The 16,223-nt window shown below is 31.9% G+C and overlaps 3 protein-coding genes across 6 annotated transcripts; 1 reads left to right on the top strand and 2 right to left on the bottom strand.

Moving 5' to 3' along the window:
• The first annotated feature begins 434 nt into the window (after positions 1–434).
• Positions 435–4,257, top strand: LOC100796605 (protein YeeZ). Of its 2 annotated transcripts, none has more exons than XM_026125558.2 (8): positions 435–798; positions 881–973; positions 1,302–1,380; positions 1,501–1,579; positions 2,433–2,472; positions 2,567–2,701; positions 2,993–3,130; positions 3,883–4,257. In XM_026125558.2, exons 1-8 carry the CDS (start codon positions 638–640, stop codon positions 4,103–4,105), a joined length of 948 nt encoding a protein of 315 aa, XP_025981343.1. In that variant the 5' UTR covers positions 435–637; the 3' UTR covers positions 4,106–4,257. The 2 variants fall into 2 exon arrangements, with proteins under 2 accessions (XP_025981343.1, XP_025981342.1); XM_026125557.2 differs by having other exon boundaries at positions 450–798; positions 1,275–1,380.
• A 1,501-nt stretch (positions 4,258–5,758) lies between these two features.
• Positions 5,759–9,757, bottom strand: LOC100795191 (uncharacterized). 3 transcript variants are annotated; one of them, XM_003544281.4, is made up of 6 exons: positions 9,400–9,757; positions 8,635–8,702; positions 8,174–8,509; positions 7,401–7,432; positions 6,332–7,291; positions 5,759–6,202 (listed from the first exon to the last, which is right to left on the bottom strand). In XM_003544281.4, exons 3-5 carry the CDS (start codon positions 8,502–8,504, stop codon positions 6,350–6,352), a joined length of 1,305 nt encoding a protein of 434 aa, XP_003544329.1. In that variant the 5' UTR covers positions 8,505–8,509; positions 8,635–8,702; positions 9,400–9,757; the 3' UTR covers positions 5,759–6,202; positions 6,332–6,349. The 3 variants fall into 3 exon arrangements, with proteins under 3 accessions (XP_003544329.1, XP_006595923.1, XP_040865225.1); XM_006595860.4 differs by lacking the exon at positions 8,635–8,702 and having other exon boundaries at positions 9,400–9,738; XM_041009291.1 differs by having other exon boundaries at positions 5,759–7,291; positions 8,174–8,702; positions 9,400–9,738.
• Positions 9,758–12,400: 2,643 nt separating this feature from the next.
• On the bottom strand, positions 12,401–13,942 carry LOC100101889 (bZIP transcription factor 11). The gene has a single exon (XM_003544287.5). The coding sequence runs from the start codon at positions 13,375–13,377 to the stop codon at positions 12,877–12,879; it is 501 nt and encodes a 166-aa protein (XP_003544335.1). The 5' UTR covers positions 13,378–13,942; the 3' UTR covers positions 12,401–12,876.
• Positions 13,943–16,223: the final 2,281 nt, after the last annotated feature.

Here is a 16,223-nt window from a genome sequence, read left to right on the forward strand (position 1 = left end):
AATATTAATGAAAAAACTTATACATATTAAAAATATAAAATCATTCAATGCTCCAATTATCCAATAATATATAAAAATACCAATTAAATAAATTTTAAAGTATTTTAACACAAAAATGATTAAATGTGGTTATATTATGATAATTGCTCCTTTTATTTTGATAATTAAAATTAACACAAACATAAAATATCAATTTTAGTTAGAGACAAGTTTTGTGTCAATTTTTTTTTTCTGAGAAAGTCTTAAATCAATCTTTAAAATTATAAGAATACACGATATCAAAAATTTTAATTTTATAAGAATACAGAATTTAGTCTTTGAAATTTTAATTTTTTTATTAATTTTTAAGAAAGATCATTGACCTTTCTCATACAAAAAGATAATGACCAACAAGGTTTCTTAAGCACCGTTGGAGGGGAAAATTCTACTGGTCAGGTCCGGACGGAGATGTTAATCATGGATAATACTATGTATCAATAATATTATACCCAAAAAAAATGTAAAAAGATAATAATAAAAAAAACTTTTACTGAAAGTTTAGGCTAACTCGGTCCAGAGTCTCGAGTCTACTACCGTCTCTGTTTATGCTTCTTCTCTTCGAAAAACTTGATGATTTTGTTGAACCCCAGATTTTGGAATGGAAATAGGTTTATCGATTCCTCTTCAGCGTGGCCATGTTCATGTTGCGACAAGTTTTGGTTCGACAACCCCAACGTTGTCTGAAAAGCGCAGCATGTTCATTCTCGGTATGGGATTCATGGGGCAATCACTTGCACGCAAACTCCACAACCAAGGATGGTTAGTTACGTTACATTCTCTTCTCTTCAATTTTCATTTCAAAGTTCTAATATTCTCTTATTGGATTAATGATTATTGGTAGGGTCGTGTCTGGGACTTGCACAGCCCATGTGAAGAAGAAGCAGCTCCAGGACATGGGGTTTCATGTTCACCTTTTCGATGCAAACCACCCCGAGTGAGTCAACTTCTAATTTTGCCTTCAAGTTTTCTTTTTTTCATGAAAAAAACACAAATTGTTATGTGGGTGTTAATTGGATTGGATGCCCGACTTTGAGGACTATAAAGGGCACTGTTTTGTGTATCCCTGGATGATGTTTTGCTGCATCATAAATAAATACTATGAAATTGAAAACTTAAAAATGTATAGTTGATAAGAGCATTTCGTGGTGAATAATGGTATCTTTGATGATTGGGTCTTTGTTGGAGTTAAATAAGGTTGTGCGATCCATGTAGCTGATCTCATCCCATGGGATAAGGCTTTTGTTGCTGTTGTTGTTTTGCAGTGTGGATGTCCTACAAGTACTGAAAAATTACACTCACATTCTTGTTTCTGTCCCACCTCTTGTGGGCATTGGAGATCCGGTATAATTTTACTGTAACAACTGTTATATGTCACCATTCTGTGTAGATTTTGTACTCTGGACTCTGGAGTAATCTCCTTCGGCTTCCCCTTTTTTATAATTATATTTTATTGATTTGTAGACGCTTCGGCATGAAGAGCTTTTAAGAAGCTCGATGATCGATGGGGATCTTCGGTGGCTTTGTTACTTGTCTTCAACTAGTAAGTCTTAATTGAAATTAGTAATGAGTTCAATGTTACAGTTTAGTCATGCACTTAAATGAAAAATTACTGTTTCATGCTTTCTCCTTTTTCTTTTCCTTTGCAAAAGAAAATGGTTTGTGACCTAGAGTTGCTGCATTATCTATTAGATACATAAAATGTTCGTACAACACTTTGGCATTTTGGAGCAAGTAACCTTTGAAATTCAGAAGACCTCTTCCTTTCTTGTTTGATCCTTGCAATACTCTTCCCACTGGCATTAAATTGCTGTGCTACTTAGGGCTCATTGATGATAGAAAGTTCTTCATTCTTATAATAGTTATAAACTCAAAGACATTATTAGATGCACGTTTTAAACCATTAGGGGAATGGCTATTTATAAGATGATTTTGCTGATGTGCTAATGAAGAATATTTTATTGTTATGCGCACTTCTTCTGTTAAGTTGATCTTACCAGAAATTAAGAGTTTGCTCAGCTGGTTGAGGATTTAATCTGTAGTCATGAGGTCAACTAAATGTCCAAAAAAAAAAATATTTAGACCATTTATTGAGTAGATTGACCTAAGGTTTGTAAGATTCCTTTAAAGCTAGTAGAAAAGATTTCATTTAAATAAAAATGATAAAGAATATAGTAAACATAAAAGAAGTTAGCATGATTTAGTGTATGCATAAAGATACTGTCATAGGATTCAATTCAGACATTTAGTTGCCACACTGGTTATTAGCAGGTATACTTAAGGCTTTCTAAAACTAGGTTTTCCCCACTACAAGCCAAGTCTACTGCTGCTTTGACATATTTTTTCTAATGCTTTCAAATTCAAATATGATGACAGAGACACTTTCTGCCTTGCAGGTGTCTATGGAGACTGTGATGGTGAATTGGTGGATGAGGAGTAAGAGAGTGTAACTAAATAAATCACTTGCCTTCCAAAATTTCTGAAACATCTCTGTTAGTTGTCTCTTAGTGTGTGCATCATGCTGTCACAGTTATCCAACAAACCCGAAAAGTGAGTCAGCTAAATTAAGGTTAGCTTCTGAAGAAGGCTGGTCAAATTTGGCCCACAATCTTGGGATCTCACTGCTTTTATTTCGACTAGGTGGTATCTATGGCCCTGGTAGAAGGTACTTACCTTTTGTTATTGTAATTTATTTTTCAAGTAATGCTTCTATTATTAGTTTCTTTCTAGGATCTGCAAAAGCCTATAAAAGTTTTGTCTGAGTTGGTTGCAATGGCAATCAATTCAAGCCTGTCATTCCGAGGATATACCATTCAATAATTGTCATATGACATTTTGACACTCATCCTGAATTTAAATTTTAAGTTTGGGTTTATGTTTACATGGTAGGTTGTTCTGTCACTTACCTGTCAATTTAGCATATATATCTTTGTCTTGAACATTTCTTTTGTTTTAGTGCTGTTGATACAATAATCAAGCAGAAGCCAATGTCAGAAGGTCAGAAGAGGAGAAAAAACCGAAAATATACATCCAGAATACATGTTGATGACATCTGCCAGGCACTGATGGCTACTGTTCTTGCACCTCCCCCCAGGTGAATTTCCACTACGACATTTATCACCCTTCCTAGTTAAATGTTTCTAAACTAACTAGGCTAAAATTTCCAAGAGTAAAGCAAACTGGCAGGTTTATCAAACAATATATTCTACCCTTCTAGTCATGTGCATGTTTAATTTACAGTAGTGGAAGGTTATGACAATTACCATGAACTGCCTACGTGGCTCAGAAACACAAATCTTGAATTTTAGATTTATTTCAATGCCTTCATCATGTGTATTTACTGTTGCAATTTTAGAAAACAAAATGATACAATATAAAACAGATTAAATGTTCACATTCTCAAAATACATTTGAATATTTATCCAAATAAAGCAACAACTGTTGCAAATAGACATGATGAAAGCATTGACTGAGGTGTTTATGTAACAAGAACAGACCTTTAACTGGAGATTTATTAGAATTTCTTCATCATGAACATGCAAACCATACCCACTACCGTTTAAAATGCTTACCATATTGAATATTCACAAAGTCATACAGGAATTTATCGACAGCATTGACTGTGACCCTGATCACAATTTAAAATCCTAGTTAATATTTCCTATCTTCCTCATTGCTCTTTGACTCATTCTATGGACCCGAATAAGAATAAAGTGTACAAGAGCAATTCTTGCAGGAGCATTTAGTGCCTATGAGCACAACAACCAGACAAAAACTTGGGATGTATTTAAATAATGATAAAGTATGTGCTGAAGTTATCTTATTGTTGAGGTTTTTTACTTTCAGAGAAGTTTACAATATCGTGGATGATGACCCTGCTCCGAGGGAAGAAGTATTTGAATATGCAACGAGATTGGTGGAGAAAAAGTGGCCAGGGTTGAAGTTACAAAGTGTGGAGCAGAGGCAGAAAGAGTGGTCAAATGTGAAGAATCCAAGGGGTGAGAAGAGACTGTGTAATGCCCGAATGAAGAGGGAACTTGGGGTGCAACTACTTACAAATCAGGATTGAAGAGTATAATTCACCAAATTCAGACTCCATTCCACTCTCATTGATCAATACCTTATTCCTGTGTCGTCATTATTTATATTACTTCATGTTCAAGGGAAAATGCTATTTGTAGAACTTCATATTTAATTTTTTTTTTGTTAAATTCCGTTAAATTCTTTTTGTAATTAATTTTAACTTAATTAAATAATAATCACATTTATGATTTAATAAACTCATTTTAAATGTGCCACATCATCTAATAGACAGCCAACAACAATCAGATAATGGCCAATCCAGTAAAATTAACAAACGAACCAGGAAAGTTTAAAAATCAAGGAGATCAAACGTTACAACAAAATTTTAGGACTAAAATTACGAAAATGAAAAAACAGTGTAGTCAAGTTTATATTAGTAATATTATGACCTTGTTAATTCCAGATGAAATATCTAGACATTAACTCACATATCTTCAAACGATTAAATAAATTATTCAGTTAAAAAACAAACAAACTCCAATGTGCATAGTAAACTACGAGCTATCACAATTTATTTTGTCACCACAGATAAGGATTTTATTACACGCGTATCTCCATTGTAAACAAACATTAGCAAACATATTTATTTCTAAATCATAATATTTTTTTTACATAATTTTAAGTAAGGTCCATTTATATAGTGAATAATCGATTTTAATTTCAAAATTAATTTGGAAATATAAGATTCATCTTGATGTTAGAAAGGAGAGTTAAGGATGAAGGGAGAAGGATGCACGGAAAGGTCGAAAGTTTGAATTCCCCTCACTAATAACTTTGCAACACATTAAGTGTGTGTTTGAATATCATAAGTAATCGATTTTGACAGTAAAAATTGTGATATCACCATGGGATTGACCACGATTTTGCTTCACCGTGCCACCTTCCTGAACACACTAAATTGAGTTGCACTTTCCTTGGCTGTTATTTTAGTTTACCTGCATTCAAACCCGATTCCTCGTGGATTGTGAAATTCTTCTTCCATCGTAATAACCACAGAAATCAGAAATGTCACTAGTCTTTGAAGGCATTATAAAAGTTAAGTTACATTTCTCTCCCTTAACATATATTTAAAATTATATTTCTTTGCAAAATATACACTTCTCTCTATTTAATGATCAATATCTGTAACCTAAAAATAAATATCAATGTGTTATATTTAATTTTATTTTAATATAAATGATCATTTTAGCTTGTATGGTAATCCTCAACAAGATTAGTAGTTAATTTTAAATATTTATTATTAATTTTTCATCTTAAAAACGAAAAAAAGATTTTAGATAAAATGTTAAAGTTGTTAATGGAAGTATTTAAAATATCATTTTTCTTTCTGAAGTATTATTAAATTATTTTTAGCTATTTTTAATTTTATTCTTAATTATTTTAAATACAAAGCCAAATGGAAATCTTTTTAAAGAACTGAAACAAAAAAAAATTAAATTTGATTTTTTTTCTTAAATCATTCAAATATAAAACTTTTTTTATATAATCAATTATATCAATAATTAAGCATATTCATGGTTTGTAAGCATGATTCACCGTGCGATGCCAATGATTAGTATGTTTTTCCCTTCCATCAAATTCTCTCCCCCTTTTGGCCATAACAAAAAAGAAAGAAAGAAAGAAAAAAACAGCCAGCACAAAAACTTAACTTCTAAGCATCATATTTGAGCCAACATTAAATCAATTACAACATTCAGTGATCCTGTCTGACAAATGACAATCTTCAGATTCGCCTTGTTCTCTCAAGGGCAACATAACTAACTCCTTTCACTTGACTTAACAATTGCAAAGTTATGTTAATTTATATTCATTGAAAATATAAATACAAGAGTTAAAACACATTTAAGTTTCCAGCGTATGATTGTTAAACCGTATTTTGCCTGCGCAAATATCTGCAGCAGGTAGAATGAAGCAAGTCTGCCTCTGTTACCATAAAAACAAGTGAAGCATAAACATCTTCATAAATGTGCATTTGCATCCTCTGCCACCTTGTGCTCAGTCACTGCTTTGGCTCAGCATCATTTGCCAAGGGACATTTATATTCATACAGTTCATATGAACCACATCAACCTGACTGGAATTTCTGGTCAAAAGTAAAAATTAATTATTTTAAAGCATTCAAAGTTATCAGTAAAGTTAGACTAGATCGAAAATATTAATTCTAAATTGATGGTGTTATTATTACTATAATTAGAGAATGATTGACTCTTACAGCAAATGGAACTCAATCTTAACGATATCTTGCCCAAAAGCCTTTCTTCCTGGCAGAATCATTCTCGGACAGGGAACGGCTCCACTTGGATCCAAGTGAAAAGTGCCGCCTCAAGAATGGCTTTCCAAATGAGCTCCTTGCACTGGAGCTAGGTTCCATTTTTGACACTTTTCCTCTCAAATCAATGCCTTTTTGACGATCAAAAACATCAAAACCACCATCAAGGTAGCTATCAACTACACGGTTTCTGGATATCTTGTGGTTCTTGGCCTTTATGTCTGATTCAGCCCGAAGACCTTTTCTGGACAACAACTTTGACAAGTGCTTATCTCCAACCATACAAATTGGACATGCTGGATCATACCTATCTGCCTCCGATGTCATAGCCTCTAAACATTCTGCATGATATGAATGGCCACAGACCAGTACAGCAACAACTGACAGGTCACTGTTGGAAATAAACTTCTGGTTGCTCCATGTTGATCTCTCAGTCAATAGCTTTGAGCAAGCCCCACAAGATTGTAGTTCCATGGAGGGAGAATACGAGAACCTGCTACTGGATCCACTTATCTTGTGACGACCAGATCCGAAACACTCACTATCAAAAGACCACCTTTCCCTTTGTGATGATGCCACCAGCTCAGAGAAGGTGCGCATTGACCAGCCATCAGATGATCCGCATATGGATCCAGCTGTCATTTCATTGCTGCAAGTTGAGAGTACAAATGATGGCCTACCTTCAGAAATTGAGTTGTCTGGCAATTTCAGATCCATGATTCGACTATCAGAAATCTGTCTCAACAGAGGGTGTGCTGGAGATCGATGTGCCCATCTTGTTGGGGTAGAGCTGGGAAGATGGTGATAATTGTGATTAGGCAAAGGATCTGCTGTAGGCGTTGAGAAGACTGAAGGTATTGAAAAAGAAAGATTTGGTATTGAAGATTCTGCTGGGTTCTTCACCTAAAGAGAAACATAAATTAAGAGTGAGCCTAGTACTATAGTAGAAAGCCTAAAAATCAAATTATGCACCACAAAGCTCATGGTTCCAATTTAGTTGCTCAAAACTAACCACTGTAGAAAAATTGCTTGACATGGACAGATCTGCAATAAGCACATAGAGGAAGAAGAGAGAAAAATCAATGCCAAACAAAGAAACAACAACCCAAGGAACCAAAGTGCATAAAGGAGAGAGCATCAGGAACTGAATGTCAATAACAATATCTGGGACCATTCTACACAGCAAACTGAGTTTGAAAACCTTACACTAGATGGGAAAACAGCAAAAGATAAGGTCAGGCAATAGACGATATAAAGAAGACACGTGTTTAAAATAGATATCCCTTGAAGTTACAATATAAGAACGCAACATCAAAATTTTTCTTTTATTGAAAGATATTTAAAAATCCCCACCTATTGTGTCAGAAACCTATTTACTTGTTATTTACTTATATTCATTTATTTGTGTGTTGCAGTGTCGGGCCTATTATTTGTATTCATTATCATAGCCTATGAGTATGAGTAAATGGTGCATGTTTTAATTTTTGGATAAGCATCCTCATAGGGCTTCAATATGAAGGTTGACTACCGGTAACAGAGGAGTATTCTCGTGGGAAAAATTGCTCCACCTCTAAACAAAAAGTTTACACAAACAGAGACTGTATTTCAACTGTTGTATTATAGATGTTAAATCCTCTTTTATGTAACTAAAAGTAAGAGTACCGCAAAAAGAAGGGAGGTGGAAGAGGCCTAAATGTTTTAACTTTTAACCAAGACCCATCAAACATTGTGCTTATGGTAAAGGACAAAAGAATAATAGAGTTCAGGGTTTAGTTTAGCATTTACCAGAAGTGGGGGTCATCAGATTTGCAACCAATGCCTCATCAACAGGGGACTTCAGAAAAATAGGTGTTACAGAATTCTCAACAATGCTTCCACCATCTGATAAATTACCTCTTTCAGAACTTAACGAACCTTTTAGCTCCATGCTGACATTTCTACTGTCCACATGGGAGGTGTGATAAGAAGGATTCTCAATTTCACCAGCAAAACGCCCCCGGCTATCCCATTGAAAGCTCCCCGATGGTGAACACACAACATCTCTATGCAAACTTTCACCTCCAGTTCTGTTAGGAAGATTAGGATCCTTTGCAGCAACACAACAAGCTGATCCCATGATAGCTGCACCAAACATAACAGTCAATCTAAATTTCTGGCACAAAGACAAATGGATTGAAACACACTGTACAGACAAATTCAAGAATTGCTGATAACTTTCTTTAAGAAAAAGAAATCCAACAGTTTACCCGAAAATCACAATAGAAAACTCAAAAGCCACCTCAATTTCCAGCAAGAAACAATAACTTACTTCCTCCTGAAAAATAAACAAAAAGGAAAGACGATTAAACTGAGATTTCAAGGTAACTTAAAAACCTTCAAGAGAACAAAAGTTCCAGATAAAGAACCACGTTCTAAACTTTAGATTTCGAAAGCTCTAGTCTGACAAATCTAATTCAGCCAACATTCCATCAAAAAAATCAATCATAAGAAAGAGTTTCTATTAATTGCATAAACCAATGTAACTCCAAATGACCACCACTGTGCTTCAGCCATGAACACAACAGGCTTAGCTTCTAAAACTAAACGGAAAAAAAAAGGAAGAACAATTAAATATATTCTATCTGTAAAGTCTGAAAAACTACTCAATCATCTTGTAAGTTCATTTAAAACTAGTTCGAGTACCAGATTTCCACATAAGCAACACGATGCACTAATCACGCCCCGTACACACAAACACCGTCATTATTCACAGTTCAAAACATAAATCAAAGCCAATGCAGAGAAACAATAACCTAATTCGATTCCATTTTTCTTACCACTTCCAAAATCAATGAAACTCACAAAAACAATAAAAAAAATCAATCGTCTCTAAATCCGTTTCTCCGTCAAACTTTTTTTCTCGAACCTCAAGGGAATTTCTAGGGTTTCGAAACATTCAAAAGCTAAAAGAGTTGATGCATACGAATACGAAACAGAGAAACGAAAGAACCATAAGCATGTGCGAATCTTACTCGGAAATTAGAAACTGAGAGAAAAGACGGAAAATAATTTGGCACAGGTCATCGTCTTGCTGACTGCACAAACGGAAAGGGACGGCGCTTTATATAAACTACGTCGCGTGCGTTTCACAGTTGAAGCGTCGCGTCGCGGAAGCACAAACCGTTATGACGGCGTTAGGGTAGAGGTTGTTGGAAAACGAAAATGGTGCCTCTGCTTCTTTTCTATGACTGTGACTCACTGCACCTTCTCTTCTCTCTTTTATATATATAATTTTTTTTTTCTTCTGCAAACTTCTGTTTCTCTCTTTTGCCTCTTCCTCTTTCCACCTCTGTTCTTCTCCGCCTTACTTGCTCTTTAATAATTATTTTATTATTACGCGAAAAATGAAAATTGCACGTTGAATATTACTAACAGTGGATGAGAATTTGACGCTTTATTTTCCACCACGTGGACCGCACTGTAAGCTCACATGGATCCAATTTCTTTCATCCAGATAGTAATAATTTTGTTATCAACCCCAACGTGTGCGTGAATAATTCATGCAGTTAAATTTCATGATTCAGTAATGTGGTTGAATTGTTGTAAATTTTTATATTATTTTAATAGTATATAATAATGTTAAATATTTGGAAAAAATCATATATGATAATTTTAAGTATCCAATTTGAAATTTGTCTTCAATAAAAATACACTAATATTTGTTAAGTTTATAATAATAATAATGATTTTGTAGTAATAAAATTCCGCAAGTCTGAAGGCGGGGAAAGCATTGACGAAGATCCATGGTGGTAGTCAATTTATGGTATACGACTATGACCATTTATAGAAACAACTTCAACTTGATATTTTGTGTGCATATGTTTAGAAACAATGCTTTTAATTATGGACCATGCACCCAAAATGAAGATGACTTGACATTTCTTATCCATCATGGTAAAACCGTTTTGTTCATATTTATTAATTGTACATTTATGTATGTATGTTGTTCTTAAAATCGACGTTGACTTTGGTTGTATGTCTGCTTAAAATGCAACAAAATCTCTTTCTCTAATAAATAAAGGCATTTATTGAAAAAACAAAAGCTTTAAAATTATTTATCAACTCTTCAGGTCTACAGCTCTTTTTTTCCTTGGTTTTGGGTACATTGTTGACAGTACAAATTGATCCTGCATTGGGCAGCGGATATGCATATCTTCAACGAATAAAATTTTATACGAAATATTGCTGTGGTTTATGACGTCAAAAAGGTGTGATCTATACTTCCTTACTGTCTTTGATTTAATCATTTTCTTGAATATATTATTCAACTAAACAATGAAATCAAAATATAAAAGTACATTGCTATGATTGCATTTCCATCTAGTTTCAAACTTTTAATTTATTACTTTATAGTTAACATTCATTTTGTATAAAACTTCAGTTATCATCCAACTGTCCACCAAAACCTAGTAGTATAAAATAAAGTGAAAGTTAAATACTAAGATGCTGTTTGTTTGTGATTTTATTAATTTACGTGTAAAAATAGTTTAATGATATACTAACTATATAAGCTTTTCAGAAAACAACAAATAGTAATTTAATATTTTTAATTGGAAATTAGTATTTTCTTACAAAGAATTATTTTATAAAATTACTCTTTTAAATGGATCATAAGTACAAAAAACAATAATTTGTTTTTTATCAACAAAAATAAAAAAGAAAAAAAGATTATGTAGTGATAATATAAAAAACTTTACTCGTCATACAATTATAATATATATATGATAAATTTATTAATTTTTAAAATAATTATTTAAATCAATTCAAACAATAATTTATAATTAAATAATAATATAAAATTACAGTATTATAACGGTACATAAATATTAAACTCAACCTAAAAAAGCATAATTATATAGAATGGGGAAAGAGTCTGAGACCCAAAGTTTTTGTAGAGCCCAAGCTAGCTGAGTTTGTTTTAGTCTGGAAACAATAAGGCCGATTGCAATTTGGGCCCATTTCTTTTTCTGGGGGTACTCGTAATCCATTCCTAACAATCTTAACCATTAGAGCTGGGTTGTCTACAAGTGACAATCAAGTTTACTAGGACAATGTCGAAGAAATTATTGCACGAAATTAAATCCTCGTAGTCCTAGATAATTAATTCCTGACCATATGAATGGAAAAAAATTGTTGAGAAAAATAAAATTTACTTTGATCATCTTTATACTACCAAAAAAAAATTACTTTTCAACTATTGACTGAAGATATCCTTGTTACAAACAAAAAAAAAAGCTGTAAATTCATTAAAATACATGTTTAATTTATTTTAAAAAATTGGAGAAGCTGATAGTCCAGTCCAAGACAAGAAAAAATAAAAGTGTTCTGCAAATATCTTCAATAGTAATATTATAACTTTTCCAATATTCATATTTTATTTGTAGTTGCAGCTTAAGCATCCATTACAACTATCGATGCATAGTTAAAATAAAGAAATACGTCATATGAATATAACATATATAAAAATTTTGTTTCTATTCAATTTAGGATATGAGAGAGTGAGGCAGAGAATATAGTTCAATAATTAATACAAATAGATGGGAATATCTATTGTCAATTCGCCGCTTTCGTGTGTCTAGAAATTTTTTATTTAAAAACTTCTCCTCCTTTTTTTTGACAATTTTTTTTTCTCCTCTTCTTCCTCCTTTGTTAATCAAACCAATAATTTAGAGAAAAAAAAACTACTATAATTAAACAAAAGTGTTAATAATTGACACTCTTTTGTCAAATAAAATAATTGACACTCTCAAGTACAGGTTGCGCCACAAAACTGTAGTAAGCTTTCTTTACTTTGTTGGTCAGGAAGAATTTTTGTATATTAATTTTGCATTTCTCTTTATTTTCTCATGGGTGCTATTCACACACATGCTAGATAATTGTATCCATCACTTTATCACTTTAGTTTTTATCAAAAGACAATTAAGAATGAGACTTAGAGTTCACGATCTATGAAAACAACCAAGACAAGGCACCTTTTTCGGGGGCAAGAACCAATACCATTTTTATATAAAAGCACACCCATAACATTACATATCATATTAATGATATAAAAAGAAAAGAAAAAAATAGAGAAGGCACACTTGCACAGTTACGCTTACACCGACATCCATTTTTCCAAAACATTGGACAGTGGCAAGTACCATGCCACTTTGGTGACCTGACCTGTCCTAACCTAACAACAACAGAACTATGCATAAATGCCACTATGTGATTTGATTCCACTATTTAATCATATCATATGTAGCAAGCAAGTTCTTCTCACACTCCAATAATATAATATTCTTAATCAATCAGCTAAGAACACCAATTAACAAAACCCAATTCTTAATAAACATTGCCTCACCCTAGTAGTAGGTACCACTAATATTTACCTTACCATCACTCATGAATGATTCCACCGTGACGCAACTCCCAACAGAACAACACACTAGCACAAAATCTTAATTTGTTCACCACAGAAACATGTTGTCTGCAGTGGCCACAATTGGTTGGTTAAGATATGCCATGTGCATGGGATTCATGAAATTATTGTTATTATTGTAATAATTGTTATGATTATTATGATTATTGATATCATAGCAATCCGTGTGGTAGACCCCGTTGGTGGTGTTGATGAGATCGATGATATCATTGAGTGATTGAAGGCTTTGGGTGAGTTCAGTCTTCTGGGCCCAGAGAATGGAATTTTCAGCCTTAACCTCGAGATAGTGTTTTGTGGTGATGTCCACTTTCATGAGGGTTAGGCTCTTTTGTTTCTTGAGGTGGTCCACTTGTGCAATGAGATCATCCAAGTGCTTCTGCTTTCGCATCCTTGATCTTCTCGCGGATTCGCGATTCGATTGCTTTCTCTTCTTTTTTCTTTGTTCCATTAGAAGCTGCAAATCCTCCTCAGAGCTAGAGCTCTGAAGAAGAATATTGGACATGCTCGATGTTCCACTGGATGAGGCCATCACATAAGATGTATAATTTACAATTACACCAAAGTGAGTACTATACACTAGAAAAAGAAAAAAAAAAGATTGGGAAGAGAAATTATTTTTAATTTAGCTAATATAGATAATAATTAGTACTATTATTATTATTATTATTACTAAGATATATATAGAATCATATAATATAAAAGGGCAGTGTTGTTGGGGAATTAACTATGAGAAAACATAGAACCAGTAGAGGAAGACAACGGAGAAGGATTGAACTAAGTGGGTCCTGCGTCTAAGGGAGGAATTGATCATAAACCCGGAACGAAGGATTTCACTGAGGACTGGAGACATGAATGTCAAACTCAAATATTAACATACATAATAGAGGTATATAATATAAGCATCAAGATTAATTCAAAGGAGGAAGGAAAAAGAAGCAGCTTTTGTGCTTCAAAGTGAGAAAAAAATGGGAAGGAAAGAAGTGAGTGCAGGGGTTTGCTAACACAGAACTAGCAAAGAAAAAGAAGGGCGTGTAGTGTAAGTAAGGGGTGTGGGAAAGGAAGAGAGGAGAAGAGGAAGTAAAAATGGTAATAGAGGGGTCAATTTATAAGAAGAAAAAGGAGGGATGGGGAGAGTGAAAAATAAATAAAGAATGGAAAATGTGGTGGGGGGCGGTGAATAAAAGCAAATGGCATCGGAATATACTGCAAGGGTGGGACAGGAAGAGATTGGCCATGCTTTCTGGACAAAACTTTCACAACCCTCCAATTCCAGCTAGCCAGGTTAAGATATTAATTAAAGAATTTAAAGTAGAAATATTTTTATTAAGAAGTCAAAAATTATGTTGTTCATCATCTTTTTTGTATTCTCTTATCATTTATACATTAAATATATTTTTTTAATTTTTTAAGTAATATCTTAAAGATAATAAGATCCTTATTTATTTTTAATACATTGTTATAATATTGAGTTAAATGACTTGTACTTACAAAAATTTGAGGTATTCTTCTAGTTGCCTCTCTTGCTATGGTCGAATGATCTCTTAAAGAGGATAGATGATGGTACCTATAAAAAAATACTTTGATGTTGATGTTAAAGAAAGATTTAAGGGTTCAATTGATTGGTGTACCAATACAATATGATTTGTTTATTTTATTATCTAACATCATATCATGTTGATGTAGTATATTTTTTTATCTGGAAGAGAGAACTAAGTTGAAAAGTAACAACATAGAATAATTGTTCTCTCTCCTTCTCTCCTCCTTATTACCACACTATCATCACATTTGTCATGCTTGTCGCCACCAATTATACTTTTATCTCTATTATCACTATAATTATTATTGTCATTACTATCATCTAATCATAACCATCACCTTCTAGTGGTTTGTATCATTATATGCACTAAATATTACATAGGATTAAGACTTAAGATTTTTCTTGGTATTCTCTCCAAAGCAAAGGAAGGGTAGTATTGTTTTTTAAAATCATATGTTGAGTAATAAAAGTTATAAACTAAATAATAAATTCTGTAATTTTTATGATTTTATAATTTTCATTACTTGATCCACAATTTTAAAAGGTATGTAACAGTTAGAAAATTTTAATTTATATACGTCTTTATTTACCATGCCATCCTATTCTTTAATATAATTACTATGACAATCTATTTTCTATTAAATAATTGTATAAAAATATTTTATATCATATATAATTTATATTTTTCCAGTCTTAAATATAAGCAACAAAAATTATTTTTTTTATCGCAAATATAAATAAAACTTAACTAATTTTATTTTACTTAATGAGATTATATTTAAAATATTATTTATTTAATTAATAGGATTAAAGAATTTTTATGTTTGATATCAAATTTGAATGAAAGATAATTTTTAAAAAATTATTTTTTCTTATAATTGAAACTTGAGGAAGTAATAGTATTATATCTATGGCTAACAATATATATAATTACACTCCTAAGGATAACACAACACTTTTTAAAAAGGAGTATTAAGTGATGATACTTTTGAATATTTCAATATAAATATTTTAATAAATATAATTGTTTTTAGTTAAAACTAAAGCTAGTTACAAATTTTATAATTCTTAATGTAAACTATTAAAAAAGGAAAGCAGAGAAAATACTTTGAAAGGACCTATATACCAAGTTCTCAACAAAAATGTCTTTTTTACATTTCTATTTTTTATATCTTATTCTTACACCCCTTTTTTAATAACAAGAAAATGAGTTTAATATTTAACTAAATCTAATATGTTAGTGATGATACTTTTAATGAAGTCTCCTCTCCTAATCACATATTTTTTATTTTCAAAACTCAAATCTAATATCTTGCTTAACCAAATCAAGTCTAATATCATTCAGAATAACTATTTATTGGTGTCTTAGTGGTACTTGGGATCACTCTTATCAGTTTGTTCCAGCTATGTATTTGGTTTGATTGTTTTTGTCAAGGCTGAATACAATATTATCTTCTTATTTAAGAGATAGTTAAATTAATGTAGTATTTCTAAACATTATTTTCTTAAGAAAAAACTGTTATAATTTTTAATTTATTGTAAATATATTATTGAACGTGTACAATATATATATATATATATATATATATATATATATATATATATATGTATTATTTGTAACACCATATTATTTAAATATAAGATAAAAATATAGTTCATATAATCAAGAGTATAGTTGAAATATACGGATATAGTTTAAGAATTTTTTTTACATTGTAATCTAATTATGACTTGTTACATAGTGTTAGAAATTATTAATTTTTATAGCAATTATTTTAAAAATTATTATATATGACAGTATCCAAGTGTATCAAAATCAAATTATTATTGTCAAATAC

Source organism: Glycine max, chromosome 14, assembly GCF_000004515.6.
Source record: "Glycine max cultivar Williams 82 chromosome 14, Glycine_max_v4.0, whole genome shotgun sequence".
NCBI lineage: Eukaryota > Viridiplantae > Streptophyta > Magnoliopsida > Fabales > Fabaceae > Glycine > Glycine max.